This window comes from Capricornis sumatraensis, chromosome 15 (genome assembly GCF_032405125.1).
Source record: "Capricornis sumatraensis isolate serow.1 chromosome 15, serow.2, whole genome shotgun sequence".
Classification (NCBI taxonomy): Eukaryota; Metazoa; Chordata; class Mammalia; order Artiodactyla; family Bovidae; genus Capricornis; species Capricornis sumatraensis.
Genome location: NC_091083.1, coordinates 46,657,689 through 46,682,442, shown reverse-complemented (window position 1 = coordinate 46,682,442; position 24,754 = coordinate 46,657,689). Strand labels below are relative to the sequence as shown.

The 24,754-nt window shown below is 41.0% G+C and overlaps 1 protein-coding gene and 1 pseudogene across 1 annotated transcript; both read right to left on the bottom strand.

The window, feature by feature from the left end:
• Positions 1–1,339: 1,339 nt before the first annotated feature.
• Positions 1,340–10,869, bottom strand: LOC138091745 (dihydrodiol dehydrogenase 3). The gene is made up of 9 exons (XM_068987707.1): positions 10,768–10,869; positions 9,338–9,505; positions 7,936–8,052; positions 6,614–6,691; positions 6,038–6,160; positions 4,920–5,029; positions 3,890–4,055; positions 3,610–3,692; positions 1,340–1,444 (listed from the first exon to the last, which is right to left on the bottom strand). The coding sequence occupies exons 1-9, from the start codon at positions 10,849–10,851 to the stop codon at positions 1,402–1,404; spliced, it is 972 nt and encodes a 323-aa protein (XP_068843808.1). The 5' UTR covers positions 10,852–10,869; the 3' UTR covers positions 1,340–1,401.
• Positions 10,870–15,497: 4,628 nt separating this feature from the next.
• Positions 15,498–24,014, bottom strand: LOC138091117 (prostaglandin F synthase 1-like; annotated as a pseudogene).
• Positions 24,015–24,754: the final 740 nt, after the last annotated feature.

The window sequence follows — 24,754 nt, the reverse complement described above, 5'->3', positions numbered from 1 at the left end:
ATGGGAATTTGCTGTATGGCTCAGAAAACTCAAACAGGGGCTCTGTATCAACCTAGAGGGGTGGGATGGGGAAGAAGATGGGAGGTAGTTTCAAAAGGGAGAGGATATATGTATACCTATGGCTGATTCATGTTGAGGTTTGACAGAAAACAGCAAAATTCTGTAAAGCAATTATCCTTCAATAAAAAATAAATTAATTTTAAAAAAACGCTGAGCATGGGCAGATGACTTAAAATTGGATAATTTGATATGATGCACTGCTTTACAATAGACAAAATATAATACTGCAATTTTAAAATACTATGCTATAGCTTACCAAGATACTTAAGCTAAGTAAAAAGAAAGTATGCAACCTGTGTGTTGAAGATTATTTCAATTTATAAATAAATACACAAGGTGGCGCCAGTGGTAAAGAACCTGCCTGCCAATGCAGGAGACGCAGGTTCAATTTCTTGATCGGGAAGGACCCTTGGAAGAGAGCATGGCAACCCACTCCAGCATTCTTGCCTGGACAATGCCATGGACAGAAGAGCCTCACAGGGTACAGTCCATAGAGTCGCCAAGAGTCAGACACGGCTGAAGTGACTTAGCACGAACGCACACACAGTTGGAAAGGAAAATTACGAAAGTGTGAAATAAATTACATATTTTGTGAAAAGACAAGACAAACTTCAGCAACAAAAAATTGTTCTCTGTCCTTTGCACTCCTCTCTCCTCACTGTGAGTTGTGTGTCTGCATGACCTGTGGATCAGACCTCCCCCATCAGAGGGAAGACCTGCTCAACCATGAAAAGCAACATTTTCCCAGAATCAGTAAGACAATTCCTTAAAAGAGAGCGTTCTATCTTGACCTTGTTAGGCGTTACATGACCCAGCACGATGATGCTTAGATCTGGATTATGTACACTGTCAATAATATGTCATTTGATGTACAGCCTTCTTTCTAAAAACTTCCATAACTGTACCTAGACCTCTAATGGACAGAACAGTTCTCAGAACTTTCTGAGATGCTCTTCCTTGAAGGTATTAATCCTCACATTTAAATCAAATAAAATTTTCCATTTCTTTCTTAGGTCAACTGACTAACATTTCACTGACAAAGGAAAATGCACCAAAGTTAAGTATTACTAAATGGATTAATCACAGGTTAGCTTCATTGTCTAAACTTTCCCTTTTATTTTCCAAATTTTCTGTAGCTTTTACATGTATTATTTTAATTATTGGGAAAGACAAGAATCAATACTTTCAAGACCACTATTTCATAAAATGTTTTTTAATAAAGGAAAGGCAAGTTTTTGAAATGGAAGACACTTTTTTAAAGCACCTCTACCAAGTACAGAAATCCTCTTCACAGCCCTAGAAGCAAGTCGTTCTGGTATAATGCGCGTATACAGCTCACAGTCAATATTCTTCAAAAAATGGATACTCAGGGTGACCAACACCCCTGAAAGAGAAAGAGGAGTGTTAATTTATTAAATCTGTCATGTTGTCATAGAGAGCTTGACTCTATGTTGCAGTCAGGATGGGTTGACACTCTGACTCTACAAACACGTCCCTCCTTCTCCCCCAGCAAGAACACACGCAGATGCCGTCTCCACGTGCACACTGGACCTGTATGTCCAGTGCCAAAATCTACACAATGACAGGTAATTTGACCCAGGTTACAGTTTATAAAAGGGGCCAAGAACTATGGCTAGGGGCTTCCCTGGTGGCTCAGTAGATAAGAATCTGCCTGCCAATCCAGGAGACATGGGTTTGATCCCTGGTCCAGGAATATCCCATATGCCATGGAATAACTAAGCCCATGCATCACCACCACTGAGCATGTGTTCTAGAGCCTGGGGACCACAACTCCTGAAGCCTGTGCACCCTCGAGCCTGTGCTCCACAACAAAAGAAGCCACTACAATGAGAAGCCCACGAAGCACAACTACAGAGTAACTTCTACTCGCCTCAGCTAGAGAAGAAAGCCCACGCAGCAACAAAGATCCAGCACAGCCAAAATAAATAACTTTTTAAAATTTTTAATGGTTTTTAAAAGTTTTTAAAAAATGAACGATGGCTAAAGATGGAGCCATAGGTAAAACATAGGACGCTAGATGATGAAAAGGAGAACCCTTAAGGAATTAGTTGATCTTTTTCACACAACATTCAGAAAATAACTACTGAAGCCAGGACACAGGGTGTCCCTGGTGAGGAGCTTCTAATATAATGAAGAGATACCACATTCATCTGAGTGATCATAACTAGAGAATAAATCACTGTATAATTTATGAGAATGCTTATTGTTCATAATTGGTATTACCATTGTCTTCTGCTTCTTGTGTTCCCATTTTTCTTTCTAAATTTGTCCTTTTCAATTCAATTCATTAAAGAGTGTATTCTGAGCAATTCCATATCAAAAGAACCATGCTGTTTACCTAAACCCACAAATATGAGCAAGTCTAGGCATTCACAGCTTAATGAAGGAGCACATAGAAATATACTTCAAAGGCTGAGAACAGAAAAGGGTCCCTTTTTTCATTTATCAAGATACAGCTTTACAAACAAGAGAGAGTTTTGAGATCTTTCATTCAAAACTAAATGTTTGCTTTATCACTAAATTGTATGTTCTTCTCTTTAAACTTCTTTTCAACTTCTTTGTGTTTGATTAGCCTTCTGTCTCTTCAATTCTGACAACCACCTGCAGTAATTAGGCAGCTGAAATTCCATGGTACTGACTAAGTCAAAGTCAAGGAGGTATGGGCTCCCCGTGGGATGGAGCCCTGGTTGACAAAGGCTACACTGGGGTGAGTCTGGACTCAAAAAACCAGAGAGACCAGACGATCTTACCTGAGTGTGTCCTGCCAAGGACATGGCCATCACTCACTGGAGGGTCAGTTAAGCTCATGATCTACTTGTGATTCATTTGGTGACATTATAAGGATGAAGAAATGGAAATTAGAACAGGGGAAAAAGGCCAATGAAGAGATAAATTTGAAAGAAATGAATGATGGCTTGGTAAAGAAATGCCCACTAGGGAGAAAAGCAACTAGACTCTTGGCAGGGGGCGGGGGTGGGGCAGAGTTGAAGCAGGCCCACTGTGACCTCTCAGTACCCATATACAGTGGCCTTTGTGGGCCCCTCCTCCATAAAAACATAAGCATGGCATTTTACAATTGTATTAGGATAAACATGAACGTGCTAAAGGATGGATTCATTATTACATAGTAATAATTAATATAATCATTTCCCCCTGATGTAAAAAAGAATTGAAGATGAAATATTTTCATAAGTCCTTAAAAGAATAGTGGGCTGAAAGCTCTGTGCTGTCTGTGTCCACAGGGTGCCTGGGCCCTGAGAGGAGGTGCACCAGACACAGGGATGAGCGGTACAAAGTAGTGAATTTACCACCATATCATCTCTGGGCTGGCCTGGGCCCCAGTCACATTTCTGTTGGTCAGAGATAGAGCCTTGGAGAAAACCTCTGGTCTGAGGTCTACAGGAAGCCCCTGGTTTACTCCTATGCTAGAAATTAGGACTGTCTCCCTAAAACTAAGCTTTGAAAAACGTTAGTTCCCTGTTGACCTGCCTGCTACAGAAAATCATGAAGCATCTGCAAGTCACTTACGGTAGTAGCTCATTATATCTTATGCTGCTGTTGAGGCCATCGATTGCTTTCATGTCTTCTGGAGTCAGTTCAAAGTCAAACACCTGGGAGGAAGGAACAATCACATTACCTCCCCCCACCCCGCAAGGAGCCAGCCTTCCCCTGGGGACTGGAGGACTTTCCAACTGGATGGAGACAAGAAGAGGGGACAGGGAAGCCATATCTGTCCTCAGTTGGACAAAGAATGACGCTTGTGAAGGATATTCCTTAGGAGCCCTCTGCCCACAGCCCCACTCATCACCTGTATGTTCTCTTTGATCCGCTTCTTGTTGTAACTCTTGGCCAGAACCACAACCCCACGTTGTATCTGGTAGCGAAGGGCAACCACAGCTGGGGTTTGCTTGTGCTTTTTGGCAATGGCAGAGAGAACTGGGTCCTCCAAGAGAAAGGGGAGGTTTGGGTTCACCCTGAAAGGAAATTCAGAAATGCTGAGGAGTTGAGACTTATTTGTAAGGTGACTTCCCAAACAGACCAAGTAGGCCCACTCTAGACAGTGCTTCTCAAAGTGTGGTCCATGGACCAACAGCATCAGCATCACTTGGGATCTTGTTAGAAATACAAATTCCATGGCTGAGCTGAATACCAACTGAATCAGAACCGCAACTGTGTCACTTCCCATTCTGTGTTTACAAAGCTGTGCACGTGATTCAGATGCATTTTTGAGTTGAGGCCAGTGCTGCCAAACAGGTGGAATTTATTTCTTTTTTTTACTTTTTTTCTTCTTTAACCACCATGAGTAGAAAAAGAGAAGGAAAAGACTAGGAATTTTTTTTTTTTTTTTTACTTTTCTAGGGTATTGATCAAACTTGAATAGTCTCAAAATGAGAGCTATTCATTTCACCATTAGTCTTCTATGGATGTTTAAAAAAATGCTTTATATTTGAATTTTTTCTATCATGGTAGATCTGGGAGTTGCATATTACTATCCCAATTTTAAACATAAGGTAAGTGAGGCTAGAAATGCATATTATTAGAAATATGTTCACGAGTTAATAGATAGATAAATCATGACATAAGCTTGTGTCTTTGGTCTCAAAGAGAGATTATATAGAGATTTTAATACAGACACTTGTTCCTGATGAATCTATAAGGCTAATACAATGTAGAAAAATTGTCTGGGAGCTGGGAAAATAAAAGAGAAGAATTCTTTCCATCCTTCCCCTTTCTCCCCTCTGCCTATGAGAGTTATCTGAGTACTGTACGATTTAAACTATTTCATCAAAAATTGAATTTTAGGGAAACTCCCACTTGTACACAATAGGATTCAATACCATCCTTTTATTCTTTGGGATCCCAGAGCACCATAGGCAACAAGAACAATATCATGTGACTTGCAGAACTCCAACAGTTTGCTCTGATTGAAATAAGGGTGACATTCCACCTGTAGAATGCCAACAAAGAAGAGTGTCAGATTATATGAAAAGGCAATATTAACAGGAAAGAGGAAGATTAAAAGTTTAAGAGGTGCTAAAGGAAAAACTGCAACTTAAATGTAAACTGGAAATATCAATATCAAGAGAAAAATAGAGAAAAGTGTGTTTATATAGTTAATTTTATCATAGACATAGGTGGGAGAACTAATCCAAGATGGAGAAAAGCACAAGGTGGGCTCTACATTTGAGTAAATATTTCAGAGTAAATATTTCATCTAGTGTTAGCATCACCATGACCCTTCAACTTCACCCTCTTACCTGGATGACTCTCATCATCTCCAGTACATTTTTGTGTACTGTGCTGCCTGTTTCTCTACTGTGCTCATAAATGCCAAGACACCAAGACTAAGGATTCAGCCATTCAAACCCCATACAAACTCTGAAATCCATCTTATATGACTTTTCTTTGGTGGCGGTGGTTTAGTTGTTTAGCTGTCCAACTCTTGCAACCCCCCTGAACTGTAGCCCACCAGGCTCCTCTGTCCGTGGGATTTCCCAGGCAAGAATACTGGAGTGAGTTGCCTTTTCCTCATCCAGGGGATCTTCCTGACCCAGGGATGGAGCCTGCTTCTCCTTCAGTGCAGACAGAGTCTTTACTGATGCTCCACTTGGGAAACTCATATGTTCATTGTCTTTCTTCCTGTACACAGTTCCCTCTGAGCACTTTCACATCAACTTCTGGTCCTGCTTTCAGCTCAGGGAAACACCTTTTTCCTTTAGTTCTGCCTGTCTAGTCTAACCCCTTTCACCTCCATTACCTTCCCTCAGTCCCTACCACAATTTAACAGAAAGGTCTCCCACATTTTCTACCCAGACATTAGCAGACACAGATACCACTGTGAGTCCTATTCTCTAGAATCTTTTGTCCACAAAGGAGTGGAGGACAGACAGACATCAGGCTCCAGTGCAAGAAGGAGGTTCTGAAGAGCAGGAGGGAGAGGAGCTGAGCTGCTCACCTGGTTGCAGACGGGCTTATACTTGAGCCCTGGCTTGTTCAGGATCTTTTCCAGCTGCTTGTGGTTAAAATTGGACACCCCGATGGACTTGGTCAGCCCTGCATCCTTACACTTCTCCAGGGCCTGGAAGGGAGGGGTGGTGAACAGTCATGAACTGTCACTTGGAATGGTCAATAGAACAAGAATAAAAAAGCTGAAAAACAATCTGTAAAAAAAAGCTGAAAAACAATCTGTAAAAAATGTCTCCTGTCCAGAATTAGCATTGATTATAAGGAAGGAAAAAGGGGAAGAAGGTCATGACACAAGAAAAATTACTATCTCCTAAGAAAAACCTCAGAGAAGACATATCACGTGGAAGGAAATAGATGCCTGTCTTACTGGCCAAAATTCTCCTCCTCTATCCCTTTCTGTGAACATTTCAGCAATGGTTTCCTCCCCCACAACCCTAGCATCACAGCCCTTAGATTCATGAACTGCTGAGTCTGATGGTCCACAGCCCATTCTCACAGGTGGAAGAAAGGAAGGAGGTTCCCCCTCTCCTGGTTCCTCCTCTGGTTCTCTCCTCCCTAGACTCACCTCCCACGTGTGACAGAGATCCACGGAGTCAAATATTGGTTTTCCATTTTCATCTTTTGGCAAAAGTGCCTCCCCTGGCTGAAATGGAAGCAGTCATTTTAGAGATGTCACAAATTAATTTCTCCACATTTAGCCAGCTTGCCAGGCACCAGGGATTAAACCTTCATGAGGTAGGTTTATAAATTTCTAGATACTCATATTTGCAGTGATTGCATATGGAGTTTTAAGCAATGTCTTTAAAGGGAGGCTTATTCTAATCTCTTACACATACTATCTGTTGTAATAAATATAATTTTTCTAGATCCTAATGGGACTCATATTGGCTTATGTGAATTTTGTTTGTTTCCTATAATTGCCTCTTTTGAAATGCCTCTTTTGAGCTGGGAATGGAAGTAAGCTACATGGCTTTATTTCCAGAATAAAAATTGCAACCTTGACCTGGGCTAAATAATCAGACTTCTTTTTCCCTCTGAGCATCTGATACCCTAGGGCAGGCATATGAACTAGCAATGCTCTCCTTAAGTTGATATGGAATGTGGATGATCCAGACATGCTTTCAAATGTTCATGACCATGAGCTTTGAGCTGTCCCAAGGCCATATTTGCCACCAATGGAAAATGTTCAGTAAAAGTAAAGCAAACCTAGAGGATTGCCTTGATAAAGGTTTTTTGTTTTTGTTTTTAAGACATTTCTGAAGAGTACTGCAAATCCTTAGATCTCCATGGTTGGGACCTGCCATCTTTATAGTCCTCCAAGCTATTTTGCATCAGGTGGCTTGAGTAGATTTCTGTAACTTAAAATCAAGAGTTCTACATGATACAGTTCTTAGTGGTTGAGTGCAGTCTACAAACATCATGAAAATAGGCATTAGTGTAGGCAAGGCTTCCCAATTCCCTGTAAAGGCTGGGAGGTTTAGACCTACACAGAAAGAGCACCAAATCTGCTCAACTTGAAAGAGAAGATAAACTCATTATGTTCAATGTAAGGCAGTGTCATGCTCATCATGGCTGCACCAAACTCTGGGTTCATGAAATCCCCAGAGACTCAGGAGTCATAATCTTGACTATGTTGAACTTGCCTATTTTTATTTTCACAAGTTTTTGAGTCAGATTATTAGACTCCTTTCTCTGGGAAGCAGGTAACGTATTCAAAGAAACTCAGTAAAATATTATCACAAATGATTATTTGAGAGGATTCTGCTGTAGTGAGGGCTTCCCTACAACCTACTAAGAAAAATCTTGTCAACCATCCATGCAAGTTTATAATCATTCTGAGGCAAAAAAATATATATATGTGACTGATTTTAAAAATAGATTGCCAACCTTCAGAGCCACTGGAAAATGAATAATATAGAGATCGACATAGTCCAGTTGAAGATTATTCAGTGACTTTTCCAAGGCTGGTCTGACCAATTCTGGACGAAGAGAAGTGGACCAAAGCTGCAGAGGTTAAACAATAGAAGCTGTGTTAAATTAATTCTTTAGGTAATTTGATGGGGGGGAATGGGGGGCCCTAAACGTGAGGCTGAAGAGATCTTAGTTCCCTAGTTAGGGATGAAACCCAGGCTCATGGCAATAATACACTGAGTCCCAACCATTGGACCCCCAGGGAATTCCAATACTTCAGGTAAATTTTTTTCTTCTTTCATCTAATATTTAGACATTTGGGGGCTTCCCTGGTAGCTGAGACAGTAAAGAATCTGCCTGCAATGCAGGAGACCAGATTTGATCCCTGGGTTTGGAAGATGCCCTGGAGAAGGGAATGGCAACCCACTCCAGTATTCTTACCTGGAGAAGATCCCCTGTAGAAGGAGACCCACTCCAGTATTCTTGTCTGTACAATTCCATGGACAGAGGAAACTGGCAGGCTTTAGCCCATGGGGTCACAAAGAGATGGACACAACTAATGGACTATGTCTAACACTTTAGACATTTTTATTGATTAAAACAAATGACCTCAAGAAAGATGCTCATTTTCCTTTCGAGGTCCTTTTTGATCTAACTTACCCATGTAAGCTTTATTATTTGCTTAAAATATCATCAGTTGAATCAGACATAGTTACATCACTCACAATGGAGTGAAATGAAGGAAGAGATAAAAAGAATTATTGGAAAATTACCATGTTCATCATCTGATTATGTTTGATAGAATGTGAAACCTGCTCACAAACTTGCTCTAACTGGATCAAACAATCAGATCTCTCAGAATTAATTAATATCTTGCTGTTTACGTAACTGTAGGGAAAAGACCTTGAACATATTAACATGGGCAGAAGATAAGTCAAGACACTTTGGCTAGATCTTGTGTGATACACAAAGTGCCTGTCCTAATGCTCTCATACTGACAGATCTAAGAACTGATTCAGAATGAGAAGAAATTCTAGAAAGTCTACCAGGTGATAAGGAAAGCTATAATCTGACAACTGTTCTCTCTGATTCATTCACCCATACTAAATCACATTGCTCTGGTATAGGCTCAGAGAAGCAAGGGACTAATTTAAAACCAAAATTTGAACACACCGATGATGAGAAGGGTATAATCACATTCTTCCTTTGGTGGGAGAGTATGGTTTGGTGGAGAAGGATATTAGATTTAATATATAAATATATGTGAAAAAAGTTGTAGCAATAAGTACCATTGACCAAATAACTACTGATCCTATTACCTAATTGTCACCTGCACACAATCACTTACACACATGTGCACACAGAAAACACACAGCACCTTTGAAGTGTAGAATACATCTTTTCTCTTCACAGTCCCATCGGCAATCTTGCTTCGAATGGCCTGGCCAATCTGCTCTTCATTCTGATACAAATGAGCACTGTCAATGTGGCGGAATCCAACCTCTATAGCAAGTTTGGTGACCTCCAGAGCTTCACTCTTAGGAACCTACATAAGCAACAAAAATAAAGTTAAATATCCACATGATTAAGAGATTGCTAAGGCCCAGGCTGATCTTCCCAAGAACCCACTTTTTTGTGTGCCTTTGGTTAGTTCTGTATGTGTGGTGATGTAGCCATGACAGTTTCCCTGAACATTGTTGTTGCTCAGTCACCAAGTCGTGGCCAACTCTTTGAGACCTCAGAGACTACAGCACGTCAGACTTCCCTGTCTTTCACTATCTCCTGGAGTTTGCTCAAACTCATATCCATTGGGTCAGTGATGTCGTCCAACCATCTCATCATCTGTCGTCACTTCATTCCTAGTAAGTAACTAAATGGACACGCAGAAACATTTAATACCAGGCAATCGGTGGTTGATTGCTGGCATCAGCAAGACCACTTCAAGTTGCTGGAAGAAATCTTAAGACTCAATATAAGGTTGTAGTCATGGATATGATTTATACTGTGAGATGTTTGAAGCAAAATCAATAAAGGTGTAAGTTATCTGGTAAAAGCATCAAGAAAGCAGGTGAAAGCTATTGAGACCTCTGTTTACCAGTGAAGCCACGCAGAATACACTAAATAAAAACGGTATCTATTAAAGCTGTACAAAGCTATATTCTCATAAAAGATCCATTGTTGATCACCAACACTCCTCTTACGACAAAGCACTGAAAATTATACTTTAATAAAAACATATTATAACACCCAAGAAAACATTACAAAACCTTTCCTGTAAGACTGTAGTTTATCCTCTCAAATGACAGTATATTTTCCATTAGAAGAAGCTTCCAAGCAGAAACAGAAGTACAGGCAAAACACAGCTGGAGTGTCTTGCTTAGCACCAAGCAGGCACCCCAGAGTAGAAAAGAAATTGTCTCCCATTAGTTTTCAGTCACCTCATCTTTGAGAACTTTAACTCAAATATTTCTCTGGGTCATGTCTTTTCAGAAGGAGCAAATTTTTGAACTAATTAAATACACAGAGAAACCCCACCATTGCAATCCCCCTCAAAGCAAATCTGGGAAAGAGGTGGAAACTGGAGGGGAACCCAGAGTAATCTGCAGGTGAGCACAGCCTCAGATTCTGATGCAGAGTGGAGACTGGATGCTCTCTCCCCTTTCACAGGGCATGGTTCTAGCCTGGTTAGTGGAACCTCGTGATCCTCCCAGAGTCACACAGGAGTTCAGTGCTTGACAACCCAAGTCCCTTCCTCTCATGTTATATTCACTTACTATTTATATCTCAACCCACAGCCACTAATGTTACCTCTGGAGGTGCAAAGGTTCCAAATCCCAGGACAGGAATGAAGTGACCATCATTAAGCTTCACTCGCTGGCCTTTGGGATCCATTGTTTGTTGCTCCACTAAGTAAGCAGATTGATTTTTTTCTTTTGACTTCAGAGGTTATAAAGAACAGGAAGTTAACGCCCCAGCTGACTGTCCGATGTTAGCAGACACGCTGTAGGAGGAGAAGGATTAAATGAGTCCCACAGGGTAAGAGGAGTATTTAACCACTTAGCTTGTTTGCTTTTTCTTATCAGAATATCTCAAGTTATATAATGATGAGATGTGCAGAACAGTTATTGACCATAGGTTACACAGAAACCTCCAATGCCCGTCATTTCATTTTTCTAATTAAGAAGCCCACTCTTGATCAAACATCATTTGAAACAACTATCTTGTAGTACATACAAACACACAAGTCACACAATTTGAAAAAATGTTTAATAAGCATTTTTTCAAAATGTAATCCCTTAATAAAGAATAAAAATATCAAATGAAAACAAACTGCCTTTTTACATTTCCCACCAGCAAAATTATTTTGCTTTATAGACCTGTACTGGTGGAAGTTTTAGTTGCTAAGTCCTGTCTGACTCTTTTATAACCCAATGGACTATAGCTTGGCAGGCTACTCTGTTCATGGAATTTCCCAGCAAGAATACTGGAGTGGGTTGCCATTTACTGTATCACGGGAAATTCCTGACGAGGGAACTCACGTCTCTTACAACTCCTGCATTAACAGTCAGATTCTTTAACACTGAGCCACCTGAGAACCCTTACAGATCTGACAAGGGTAAAATCCTGAAAAGGATTCCAAAATCAGACATTTGGCAAGATGTTTATAGGAGACTAAATATTAATAATTATTGGTTACCATGTGCAGTGTGCAAACAGACTCTGAGTGTTTATACCATGGACTTTGTTACACAATTTTTAAAAAACACTCATAATGTAGCTGACAAATATTTACATAATTTACTATCCTGTTCAACATTATTCATAAAAGGAAAACCTATAAACAACTGAAACTGCAACAAAATTGAGAAGAGTAAGGGAAATCATGATGTACTAGTATAAGGGGATGTTGTGAAGGAAAACTTAGTTTAACACATAGAGTGATGTTAGCAAAATAGTGAGCTAGGAGGAATGAAGTCTCCTTTGGAGAAGGAAGTATGGAAACAGGAAGCGGCTGAAAATGTCATAGGCATTCTGGGAAACAGTCAAAGATCTACAGCTACAAAGTGAACATGCAACTAGGAAAGATCCAGAACTGTAGAAGGACATTTCCATGTGTTTTTATTCACATTCACCTCTCCTCTGACTTGTACAGTGGTGTCTTGATCTGTAAATGGCAGCAGCTCAGCACCCAGTTGCCTCCCTCAAAACAAACTAATGACAGAAATCCTTATATGCAAAGTTCCCACCTACTTGGGGGCTGACTGAAGACTGGTGTCCATTTCACTTAACTCTGAACTTAAACTGAAGAGCAGCTGGGGGAGGCTCCTTACAGCTGCAGAGGGATTTATATATGTGGGGACAGGGACAAGAGAGTAACGGTGGAGACACAAGACTAGACCATGTCAAACACTGAGTATAACAGGTGTGGATTTGGGGGATAGTAAAACATTCAAAAACAGTCATAAATTCCCCAGAACCAGAGTCATCCACGGGTCAGCTACATTGTTGACTCAGAAATGAACTCAGTTGCAGATGACACCACCCTTATGGCAGAAAGTAAAGAAGAACTAAAGAGCCTCCTGATGAAAGTGAAAGAGGAGAGTGAAAAAGTTGGCTTAAAGCTCAACATTCAGAAAATTGAGATCTTGGCATCCAGTCTCATCATTTCATGGCTAATAGATGGGGAAACAGTGGAAACAGTGGCAGGCTTTATTTTTTGGAGCTCCAAAATCACTGCAGATAGTGACGGCAGCAATGAAATTAAAAAAAAACTTACTCCTTGGAAGGAAAGTTATGACCAACCTAGACAGCATATTAAAAAGCAGAGACATTGCTTTGTCCATCTAGTCAAGGCTATGGTTTTTCCAGTAGTCGTGTATGGATGTGAGAGTTGGACTGTAAAGAAAGCTGAGCACAGAAGAACTGATGCTTTTGAACTGTGGTGTTGGAAAAGACTCTTGAGAGTTTCTTGAACTGCAAAGAGATCAAACCAGTCCATCCTAAAGGAAATCAGTCCTGAATATTCGTTGGAAGTACTGATACTGAAGCTGAAACTCCAATCCTTTGGCCACCTGATGCAAAGAACTGACTCATTGGAAAAGACCCTGATGCTGGGAAAGATTGAAGGTGGGAGAAGGAGGTGATGACAGAAGATGAGATGATTGGATGGCATCAGTGACTCAATGGACATGAGTCTGAACAAGCTCCAGGAGTTGGTGATGGACAGGCAGGGCTGGCATGCTGCAGTCCATGGGCTCACAAAGAGTTGGGCACAACTGAGCAACTGAACTGAACTCAACTGCTCTTAGTTTCCTGTTGGGCTGATCCTGGACCAGGCACATGCCATGCCACCTAGTGAAAGACAATCAGGATGTGGTACAAATCTGCAAACAGTGGGTGTGTTGTGGTTGTCCAAGTACCCAGTCATGAACATACAGAGGAAGAGAGAGAAAAAGTGTACAATAAAGAAAAGTGAAACACGAAAGCTAAAAAAAAAGACAGAGTGGAAAAAGAAAGAGGGAATGACATGAGCCATGAAACTGTTGTTGTTACTGTTTAGTTGGCTAAGTCAAAACCCCTCTTTTGCGACAGCATGAACGGTAGCCTGACAGGTTTCTCTGTCCATGGGATTCTCCAGGCAAGAATACTGGAGTGGGCTGCCATTTCCTTTTCCAGTGAATCTTCCTGGATTTGAGATCCAACCTGTATCTCCTGCACTGTCAGGCAGGTTCTTTACCACTGCCCTACCTGGGAAGCCTGATCCATGAAAGGAAGAAAAGAAATCAGCACCAACGCTTCCTGAACAATCACAGGAGCCACACTTAGCAAACAGCGAGTGTCACCACTGTGCTGGGAGGAGCTCCAGGTGGGCAAGAGGACACTGAGCTCAGCTCCCTCAGGAACACATCAGGATCACATCTCCTAATAACACACGACAACAGCAGGAAGCCTTGTCCACACCAGGGCTGTAAAGAACTGTCCCCATAGAGCTGGGTGGGAAGGGAAGAGAAGCCAGCAGATCAGGACTGAACCCCAGGAGGGCCCCAGACAAGTTGGGTGACAGGGGCTCAGAGGCCCTCCCTGGAGAGACCCTTACACACCACACACTGAGAACTGCAGCCCTGGGATGACTCTGGGAGGTCGCGACCCCGCAGCTGCTATGAACCCAGGTGGACCCACAGGAAGCCCAGGAACCTGACTCCTCTCCTGAGACATGAACCCACTCCTGCTCCTGGAACAGGCTGAGAGGGTGACCAGATGCTGCCCAGGACTCGGCCAGTTTACTGGGCAGCCTGTGTGCCCCCAAGCCCACAAATGCCCCCTCAGCACCTCTGGATCCAGTTCACTCTCCCTGGGGCAAGGGCCACCCATGCTGGGCAGAGTGAGCAATGGGGCGTACAGATCCGGCTCAGACCAGCAGGATGTCTGGATGGGCCAAGGTGGTCATCAGCTATCAGAGAGAGGCCTGAGGAACAGTGTTCTGGAACTATCCTTCTCCATTTCCCTCACAGTAAAGTCCTTTAAAAGCCTATGTGACAAGGACCCCCTGCCCCACTGGCTCTCTGACTTGTCTCCAGCTCCTGTCTCCCCACCTCACTAAACTCCACCCACATCAGCAGACTTGCTGGCCCTTAAATGTTCCATGAACACCCTTCCTTCCTGGAATAAATGTTTTCTGTTCCAGAGAAATGCAGGGAACCACTGTCTCTATTTTCAAGGCTGTTTGATACAAATGAAAAGTTGTGTGGGGTGAACGGTAGTTTGTGTCTCTGCCTAACAGAAGTACAGAAATGAGAGAGATTGTGCAGAATTATCTCAACAGACACTTACCCATTTCTAACAGTTAAATTCTCCTGATTTCATTCAGTCTCATTCTCCATGAGACTAATGACTCGAGACATTTCTCATTTCAGTTATTGACATTTGTTGATACAACAATGTCTTTCTAAAGAATATTCAGTAAAGTTTTGCTGAATGACCACTGAATAAACTCAAAATGTGTAAGGATTCATCAAAATGCTGAGCACAGGCAGACAAATAAGAAATTACATATATGACTAAGATGTGCTGCTTGCTATACAGGAAGCAAAATATAATGCTGGATTTTTAAAATCATGTTTTTAGCTTACCAAGATACTTAAGCTATGTTTTAAAAGAAGAATACAACCTGTAGATTGAAGTTTATATGTCTTTGTAAATAAACAAACACACACATTTGTCAAGTAAAATCACAATGTAAATGCACCAAAGGAAGTATTTTTGAGTGGGTAAACACAGCTGATCATCATTCCCTGTCCTGTCCCTTTTCTATCTAAATATTCTGTCATATATCTTTATTATTTTAATCATCAGGAAAAAGAGTATTCTTACTTTGAAGTCTATGCTGTTTCATAAAAAGTGTATTTTTAAAAGGAAAAGCATGGTTTTAGAAAGTTCAGACACTTTATTTAAACTTCTCCTTCAGGCACAAAAATTTTCTTAACCACTCTAGAAGTAAGAAGTTATCAAAGAACTACAGTGAGAGCTGAGAGTCAATATTATTCAGAGAATGGATACTCAGGGTGACTGACACCACTGGAAGACAAAGAGATGGATTCATTCATGAAATCTGGCTTAATTACAACATAGTTTTATAATTAATATAATCATTTTCCCCTGATGTGAAAATAATTAAACATTAAACATGTTCACTGATCCCTGAAAGAACAGTGGACTATGGAGACTGTGCCCTTTGTGTTTCCTGGCTCCCTGGGCTGTGAGAGGAGGTACACCAAGCACAGGGATTAGGGACACAAAGTAGTGAATTTATTCACCACAATGTCAACTGTGGGAATTTTACTGATGAGCTGTCCTGGGCCCCAATCCCATTTCTGCTGATCAAGGATGGGGCCCTGGAGGGAGCTTCTGGTTTGAGGTCTGCAGGAAGTACCTGGTTGACTCCTGTGCTGAAAGACTTCTATGCTAGACTGTCTTTCTTTTCAGTCTTGAAAAGAGGACTGACTTAAGGACTGACTGAAGCTTTTAAAAAGCTTAGTTCCCCTGCTCACCTGTCCGCTACCAAAAAACAACAACAAAAAAAACTCTGTGTGTGAAACAGTCACTTACATTAGAAATTCATAATATCTTATATTTCTGTTGAGGCCATCAATTGCTTTCATGTCATCTGGACTCAGTTCAAACTCAAACACCTGGAGGGAAAGAACAATCAGTTCAACCTCTCCCGGAAGGAGCCACCCTCCTCCTGGGCACTGGAGGACTTTCCAGCTGGATGGAGACAAGAAGAGGGGACAGGGAAGATATGTCTGTCCTCAGCTTCCAGGAGAACAACCTAGGATCCTCTGATGAATTCTCACCTCTCCTTTCCACACCTTCTCCTACTCTGTCCACCTCACAAACATTGTGCATCAGTCCCTTATCTTTCTGAGTGAATCACTTGTGACAGAAAACAAACTAAAATTTGCTTTTTTCAAACACACTGCTTTAGACACTCCTGACTTGATACTGAACGTGAGCTGACATTAGACTGATTGCCTTTCCCCAACACTCCCTAAGGGTGACAGCATTCTGCTGAAGCAGTGTGGGAAGGAGGCTCCCTGTGAAAGCCTATTCAAGAATCTGATATGAAACTTGCTCATTATCTAATATAATAAATCTAACAAAACCTATATGTCAATGCCTTAGTTGAGAAGACCCCTGTGTTGGGAAAATGTCCTGGAGAAGAAAATGGCAACCCACGCCAGCATTCTTGCTTGGAGAATCACATGGACAGAGGAGACGGGCGGGCTATAGTCCCTGGGGTTACAAAGAGTTGAACACAACTAAAGCAACTAACACTTTAGTGTAAACAGTTATGAATGAAAAGTGTTTTAAATATTAAAGAACACAAATTATTAAAAATTCACATCACAGTCATGAAAAAAAAAAAGCTTAACTATCTAAAGAAATACGTTTTCCAGAGTGATCTAGTGATTCAGTGCAGTTCAGTTCAGTTTAATCACTCCGTCGTGTCTGACTCTTTGCGACCCCATGAATCGCAGCACTCCAGGCCTCCCTGTTCATCACCAACTCCCAGAGTTCACTCAGGCTCACGTCTATCGAGTCAGTGATGCCATCCAGCCATCTCATCCTCTGTCTTCCCCTTCTCCTCCTGCCCCCAATCCTTCCCAGCATCAGAGTCTTTTCCAGTGAGTCAACTCTTCGCATGAGGTGGCCAAAGTACTGGAGCTTCAGCTTTACCATCATTCCTTCCAAAGAAATCCCAGGGCTGATCTCCTTCAGAATGGAGTGGTTGGATCTCCTTGCAGTCCAAGGGACTCTCAAGAGTCTTCTCCAACACCACAGTTCAAACTCATCAATTCTTCGGCACTCAGCCTTCTTCACAGTCCAACTCTCACATCCATACATGACTACTGGAAAAACCATAGTCTTGACTAGACAGACCTTAGTTGGTAAAGGTAATGTCTCTGCTTTTGAATATACTGTTTAGGTTGGTCATAACTTTTCTTCCAAGGAGTAAGAGTCTTTTAATTTCATGGCTGCAGTCACCATCTGCAGTGATTTTGGAGCCCCAAAAGATAAAGTCTGACACTGTTTCCATTGTTTCCCCATCTATTTGCCATGAAGTGATGGGACCAAATGCCATGATCTTTGTTTTCTGAATGCTCACCTTTAAGCCAGCTTTTTCACTCTCCTCTTTCACTTTCATCAAGAGGCTTTTTAGTTCTTCTTCATTTTCTGGCATAAGGGTGGTGTCATCTGCATATCTGAGGTTATTGATATTTCTCCCAGCAATCTTGATTCCAGATTTTGTTTCTTCCAGTCCAGCATTTCTCATGATGTACTCTGCATAGAAGTTAAATAAGCAGGGTGACAATATACAGCCTAGACTTACTCCTTTTCCTATTTGGAACCAGTCTGTTGTTCCATGTCCAGTTCTAACTGTTGCTTCCTGACCTGCATACAGATTTCTCAAGAGGCAGGTCAGGTGGTCTGCTATTCCCATCTTTCAGCATTTTCCACAGTGTATTGTGATCCACACAAAGGCTTTGGCATAGTCAATAAAGCAGAAATATATGTTTTTCTGGAACTCTCTTGCTTTTTCCATGATCCAGCGGATGTTGGCAATTTGATCTCTGGTTCCTCTGTCTTTTCTAAAACCAGCTTAAACATCAGGAAGTTCACGGTTCACGTATTGCTGAAGCCTGGCTTAGATAATTTTGAGCATTAATTTACTAGCATGTGAGATGAGTGCAATTGTGTGGTAGCTTGAGCATTCTTTGGCATTGCCTTTCTTTCAGTGCAACATGAACCAAAGTCTTAAACACATAATCTTTTGTAGAAGTCAGTAAAGTAATACTAAATTTTAAATAAAAGAACAGTTGGTCAAGAGCAGTCAAGACATCCTTAAAGACAAATGTACCATTCTAAAGAAGAACACTTATTTTCCTTTTTAAAAACACAGAACAGAAAACTGAAAATTAAATGGAAGATAAAGGCCACAAATGTGCTTATGGACACTTATTATATGACAGAGTTGATAATAAAAATTGATGAAATACAAAGACACTTAGATTTCTATTTAAATAAATAAACATATAGGCAATCATTTTTATATCATATTAGAAAGTCAGTTTCAGGTATACTTTTGAATGAAATTTCAATGGAAACAGAAAAACAATTTTTCAGGGGACCATGCACCTAACCCTTGACATGGCCTGACCTGTAATTTGCAATGGAGATTTAAGTTTTCCAAAAGAAGTGGTGACTTAGTTCTGAGCAGAGACAATGACATGGATTTTTTCCCACTCCCTGGCTTGAAATTACAGCGTTGTCCTGAAATGAAAACCAAGTTAGTTGACCAGATTCTAGCCGAATATATATGAAAAACTACATGGAGAAGCATGCAGTCTCCTCTGACAAGAGTCATATCCACATGCTAAAGCAGAACTGCCAAGCTGTACTGAACTGAACAGCAAATGCACGAGAGCACAGCCAAGAGGACAACAGTTGAGCTGAGTGCAGGCGGAATCTCAAACGATAGAATCAAGACACACATAACTGATCTCTGCATTAAATCTTAAAACTGGAGAGTTTTCTGTACACCTATGCTTAAGGGCACAGTAATGCTCTGTTACACAGAAAACAAATGAGAGACACCATGCAAAAGCAGACAAAGTCTTGAAGAGGAACTTCACAAAGACAGAAACGCAAGAAGGTTAAATATATGAAGATGAAAACTTATTAGTATTCAGGAAAATGCAAAATAAAATCACTATTGTTTGGAGATTAAAGATTGCTACCATAATTTTCATGCCCCCAAATTCACATGTGGATGGTGTTAGAAATGGAGCCTTTGGGGGGTGATTAGGTCATGATGGTGGAGCCTTTTTGATGAGATTTCAACAACATCATGGTCATATAAGAAACTTGGGAGAACTCTGCTGCCCACCTCAACTATGTTAAAATACAAGAAGAAGCCTGGAGGAGGGCCCTCACCTGTCCAAGAGTGCTCCCTGACCTCAGACTTCCAGCTTCAGAAATGTGAGAAACAAATTTTCATTGTTTCTAAGACACCAAATCTGTGGCATTTTGTTAAAACAGTCCAAAAGGCGTAAAATAATCACATAGTGAAATTTCGTCCATTGAGAATGAAGGTAAGAAGACATCATTTGTACAAAGTGATAGGATAAATTTCAGACCTAGCACTGGAACTAAAATCTCTATTTTCTGTCTAAATTTATCTTCTTGGACTCCAAGATCTTGGACATTGAAGATCGTGACCAGCCATGAAATTAAAAGACCCTTGCTCCTTCTAAGAAAAGCTATGACAAACCTAGACAGCATATTAAAAAGCAGAAGCATTACTTTACCAACAAAGGTCCGTCTAGTTAAAGCTGTGGTTTTTCCAGCAGCCATGTTATGGATGTGAGAGGTGGACTGTAAAGAAAGCTGAGTGCCAAAGAACTGATGCTTTTGAACTGTGGTGTTGGAGAAGACTCTTGAAAGTCCCTTGGACTGCAAGGAAATTAAACCAGTCAATTGTAAAGGAAATAAGTCCTGAATATTCATTGGAAGGACAAATGCTGAAGGTGAAGCTCCAATACTTTGGCCACCTGATGCAAAGAACTGAATCATTGGAAAATACCCTGATGCTGGGAAAGATTGAAGGCAGGAGGAAAAGGGGAAGACAGAGGATAAGATGGTTGGATGGCATCACCGACTCAATGGACATGAGTTTGAGCAAGCTCTGGGAGTTGGTGATGGACAAGGAAGCCTGGTGTGCTGCAGTCCATGAAGTCGCAAAGAGTCATACATGACTGAGTGACTGAACTGAACTGAAATGAACCCTCCACAGCCAGGCCACCTCTCCTGTTGCCACAGCAGGAGGAGAAAACCATCAGGAATACACACAAGGCATTCATGCACAGGGAAGAACTGGTAAATCATTTTAACTCAAGGAAAGTCTTGAGAAATAGACAAAGAATGACTCTTGTGAAGGATATTCCTTAGGAGCCCTCTACCCATAGCCTGACTCATCACATGTATATTCTCTTTGAATTGTTTCTTGTTGTAACTCTTGGACAGAACCACAACCCCACATTGTTTCTGATAGAGAAGGACAACCAAAGCTGGAATTCGCTTGTGCTTTTTGGCAATGGCACAAAGAACCAGGTCCTCCAAGAGAATGGGGTGGTTCACATTCACCTTAGAAGGAAATTCAGAAATCCAGAGGAGCTGAGACTAAGTACTCAGTCTGTGAGTAGTTTTCCCAGACAGATTAAGTAGTGCTTCTCAAAGTGTGGTCCATGGACCGGCATCATCAGTATCACCTGGGATTTTGTTAGAAATACAAATTTCATGGCTTAGTTGAAGAATAACTGAATCAGCATCTCAACTGTGTCACCTCCCATTCTGTGCTTACAAAGCTCTGCAGGTATTGGATGCATTATTGACCTGAGACCAGGATTGCTAAAGTTGTGGGTTTTTTCTTTAATTCTCAGAGGTTGTTTTTCTTCTATAATCAAGGGCATGAACAGAGAAACAGAAGGGAAATTCCAGGAATTTTTTTAAATTTCACTTTCCGGCTGCTACTGCTGGTAACTTGCTTCAGTCATGTCCGAATCTGTGCGACCCCATAGATGGCAGCCCACCAGGCTCCCTCATCCCTGGGATTCTCCAGGCAAGAACACTGGAGTGGGTTGTCATTTCCTTCTCCAATGCATGAAAGTGAAAAGTGAAAGTGAAGTTGCTCAGTCGTGTTCAACTCTTAGCTACCCCATGGACTGCGGCCTACCAGGCTCCTCTGTCCATGGGATTTTCCAAGCAAGAGTACTGGAGTGGTGTGCCATTGCCTTCTCTGCTCACTTTCCTAAGGTATTAATAAAAAGTAAGTAGTCTCAAAATCAGAGACATTTATTCCCTCATTATTTTTCTTTAGATATTTACATAAGTGGTTCAAGTTTGGTTTTTTCTATCATAATAGACCTCACAATTGCATATTATTATCCCAATTTTACACATAAGGTAACTGAGACTTGGAATTTCTATTTTTAGAAATGTTTTATTAGTTAATAACTACATAAATCATGACATAAGCTTGTGTCTCTGGTTCCAACTAGGGGATTATATATAGATTTTAATGCAGATGTTTGTTAATGATGAGTTTACGATCTAATCCGTTCAGTTCAGTTCAGTCGCTCAGTCGTGTCCAACTCTTTGCGACCCCATGAATCGCAGCTGATACAATGTACAAAAAAATGGCTGGGTGATGGGAAGTTATAAGAAAAGAAAATATTCCATCCCTCCCCTCTCTCCCCTTTGCTTAGGAGAGTTATCTGAGTACTGTATTTTAAAATATCTCATCACATGTTCCCCGTCCTGAACACGTGTATACCTGTGGCAGATTCATGTTGATACATGGCAAAACCAATACAATATTGTAAAGTAATTAACCTTTAATTAAAATAAATAAATTTATATTTTAAAAAAATCTCATCAAAAATTGAATTTTAGGGAAACTCCCACTTGTCTTCAATAGGATTCAATACCATTTTTTACTCCTTGTGATCCCAGCACACCACAGGCTAAAAGAACAATATCATGTGACTTGCAGAAATCCAACAGTTTGCTCTGGTTGAGATAAGGGTGACATTCCACCTGTAGAATGTCAACAGAGAAGAGTGTCAGATTATTTGAAAAGGTAATATTAACATGACAGAGGCAGATTAAAAGTTTTAAGTGCCTAAAGGAAAGATTGCAACATTAAATGTAAATGGAAATATCAACATCGAGAGAGAAGTAGAGAAAAGTGTGTTTATACAGTTAACTTTATGACAGACCATGGATGGGAGAACCAGTCCAAGTTGAGTAATAAAAAAGTGTACTCTATATTTGAGTAGATATTCCCAGGTAAATGTTTTATCTTCTGTTAACATCACCTCAAGTCTTTAACTTTACCCTCTAACCTGGATGACTTTAGTCATCTCCAGCACATTTTCTGTTCTGTGCTCTCTGTTGAGACTCATAAAGGCTAAGACACCAAGACTAAGGATTCAGACATCAGAACCCCACACAAACACTTACCACTCATCTCAGCTGATTGGTTACTTTATTACTTTCCATTCAATGTTTTCAAGGCTTCCTGCCTATACACAGTTCATTCCAGGGCACTCTCCCATCCAATCTTGTCATCCTTTAATCTCAGCGAAACACCTCCTACTTCTAGTTCTAGATTCTACCCAAAATTCAGAAGGATGCCCTCCCCACCTTTTCCATCCAGATTACATAGAGATACTACTTTGGGTTCTATTCACACCACCCAGACAGAAACTCTGCTCTCTAGAGTCCTCTGTCCCACAAAGCTCAGATGAACAGGAGGGAAGGACAGACAGATATCTGTCTCCAGTGTAAGAAGGAGGTTCTGAAGAGCTGGAGGGAGAGGAATCAAGCTGCTTACCTGGTTGCAGACCGGCTTGTACTTGACCCTCAGCTTGTTCAGGATCTTCTCCAGCTGCTGTGGTTGAAGTTGGACACCCCAATGGATTTGATCAGCGCTGTGTCCTTACACTTCTCCAGGGCCTGGGAGGGAGGGGTGGTGAGCAGTCACTTGGAATGGGCAAGAACAAGAATAAATGCTGAAAAAATCAACAAACATGGTCACCATCAAGAATTAGCATTGAGTGTCAAGAGGAAAAAGGAAAGAAAGTCATCACATCAGTTGAACAATTACTATTTCTGCCTTAAAAAAAAAAAAAAAAAAACGAAGGAGACATATCACATGCAAGGAAAGAAATGCCTTGTCTTCATTGTCCAAAATTCTCCATCTCATTCCTCTATGTGAACATTTCAGCAATGGTTTCCTCCCCTCAACCCCAGCAACCCAGCCCTTAGATTCATGAACTGCTGAGTCTGATGGTCCACAGCCCATTCTCACAGGTGGAAGAGATGAAGGAGGTTCTCCCTCTCCTGGCTTCTCCACTGCTTCTCTCCTCCCTGGACTCACCTCCCACGTGTGACAGAGATCCAAGGAATCAAATATCAATTTTTGATTTTCATCTTTTGGAAATAATTCCTCCCCTGGATGGAACAGAAGCAGGCATATTAGAGATGTGACAAAATAATTTCTCCATGATTAGCCAGGCTGCCAGGCACCAGGAATTAAATCTCCATGAGGTAGGTTTATAACTTTCTACATACTAGTATTTGCAATGTGATTTGTGTTTGGAGTTGTAAGCAATGTCTATAGGAAGGAGGCTTATTCTATTCTCTTACACTTATTACATGTTACAAAAAATACAATTTTTCTATGTTCTTAAAGGGATTTCCGTGACTTCCGTGAATTATGTCTGTTTCCTGTACTTGCCTCTCTTGAAATGTCTCTGGTCTGAGAATGGCAGTAAGTTCCATGCCATAATTTCCAGAATAAAAATTGCAAATGACTCCTGGGCTAGATAATCAGGTTTCCTTTTCTCTTCAAGCATCAGATGTCCTAGAGCAGGCATGTGAACCAGCAAGGCTCTTGTTAGGCTGATATGGAAGGTGGAAGATCCAGACATGCTCTCAAATATTCATGACCATTAGGCTTGAAAAGCCTCCAAAACCATATTTGCCATCAATGGAAATGTTCAGTAAAAATATAGTAATGTCATGATAAGGGATAGAAAAAGGAGACATTTCTGAAGAGTGCTGCAAATCCTCAAATCTCTCTGTGTCTGAGATTTGCAACTACATAGTCCACTAAGCTTTTTTGCATCAGATGGCTTGAGTTGATTTCTGTAACTTGAAATCAAGAGTGCAGAGTAAACCTTTCCTTTTTTTAAATTCTTTTTTTTAAATTGAAGGATCAATGTTTTACAGAATTTTGTTTTCTGTCAAACCTCAACATGAATCAGCCATAGGTAAACATATATCTCCTCCCTTTTCAACCTTCTCCCCATCTCCCTCCAAATTCTACCCCTCTAGGTTGATACAGTGCCCCATTTGAGTTTTAAGCAAAACATTCTTAATGACTAGTTGCAGTCTACAAATCTCATTGTAAAGTAGGGCAGGACTGTAGACAATGTCTCCCAATTCCCTATAAAGGTAGAAAGTTTAGGCTCACCAAGAGGGAGCACCACCAAATCTGCTCAAGTTAAAAGGATGAAAGACAAGATAAAGTTATCATGTTCAATGTAAGGCAGTGTCATGCTCACTACGACTTCACCAAACTCTTGGTTCATGAAATCCCCAGAGACTCAGGAGTCATAACCAGGACTGTGTGCAGAACTCACCTATTTCTACTTCTTCAAGTTTTTCA

Coding starts and splice junctions, on each gene's coding strand:
- LOC138091745 (XM_068987707.1), bottom strand. CDS start 10,851: ATGGATCCCAAAGGCCAGCGAGTGAAGCTTAATGATGGTCACTTCATT. Junction 3,693..3,889: donor GGATCAAAGAGAACATACAG/GTGATGAGTGGG, acceptor CCTTCCTCCCAG/GTGTTTGACTTTGAACTGAC. Junction 1,445..3,609: donor AGATATAATGAGCTACTACC/GTAAGTGACTTG, acceptor TTTCTCTTTCAG/GGGTGTTGGTCACCCTGAGT.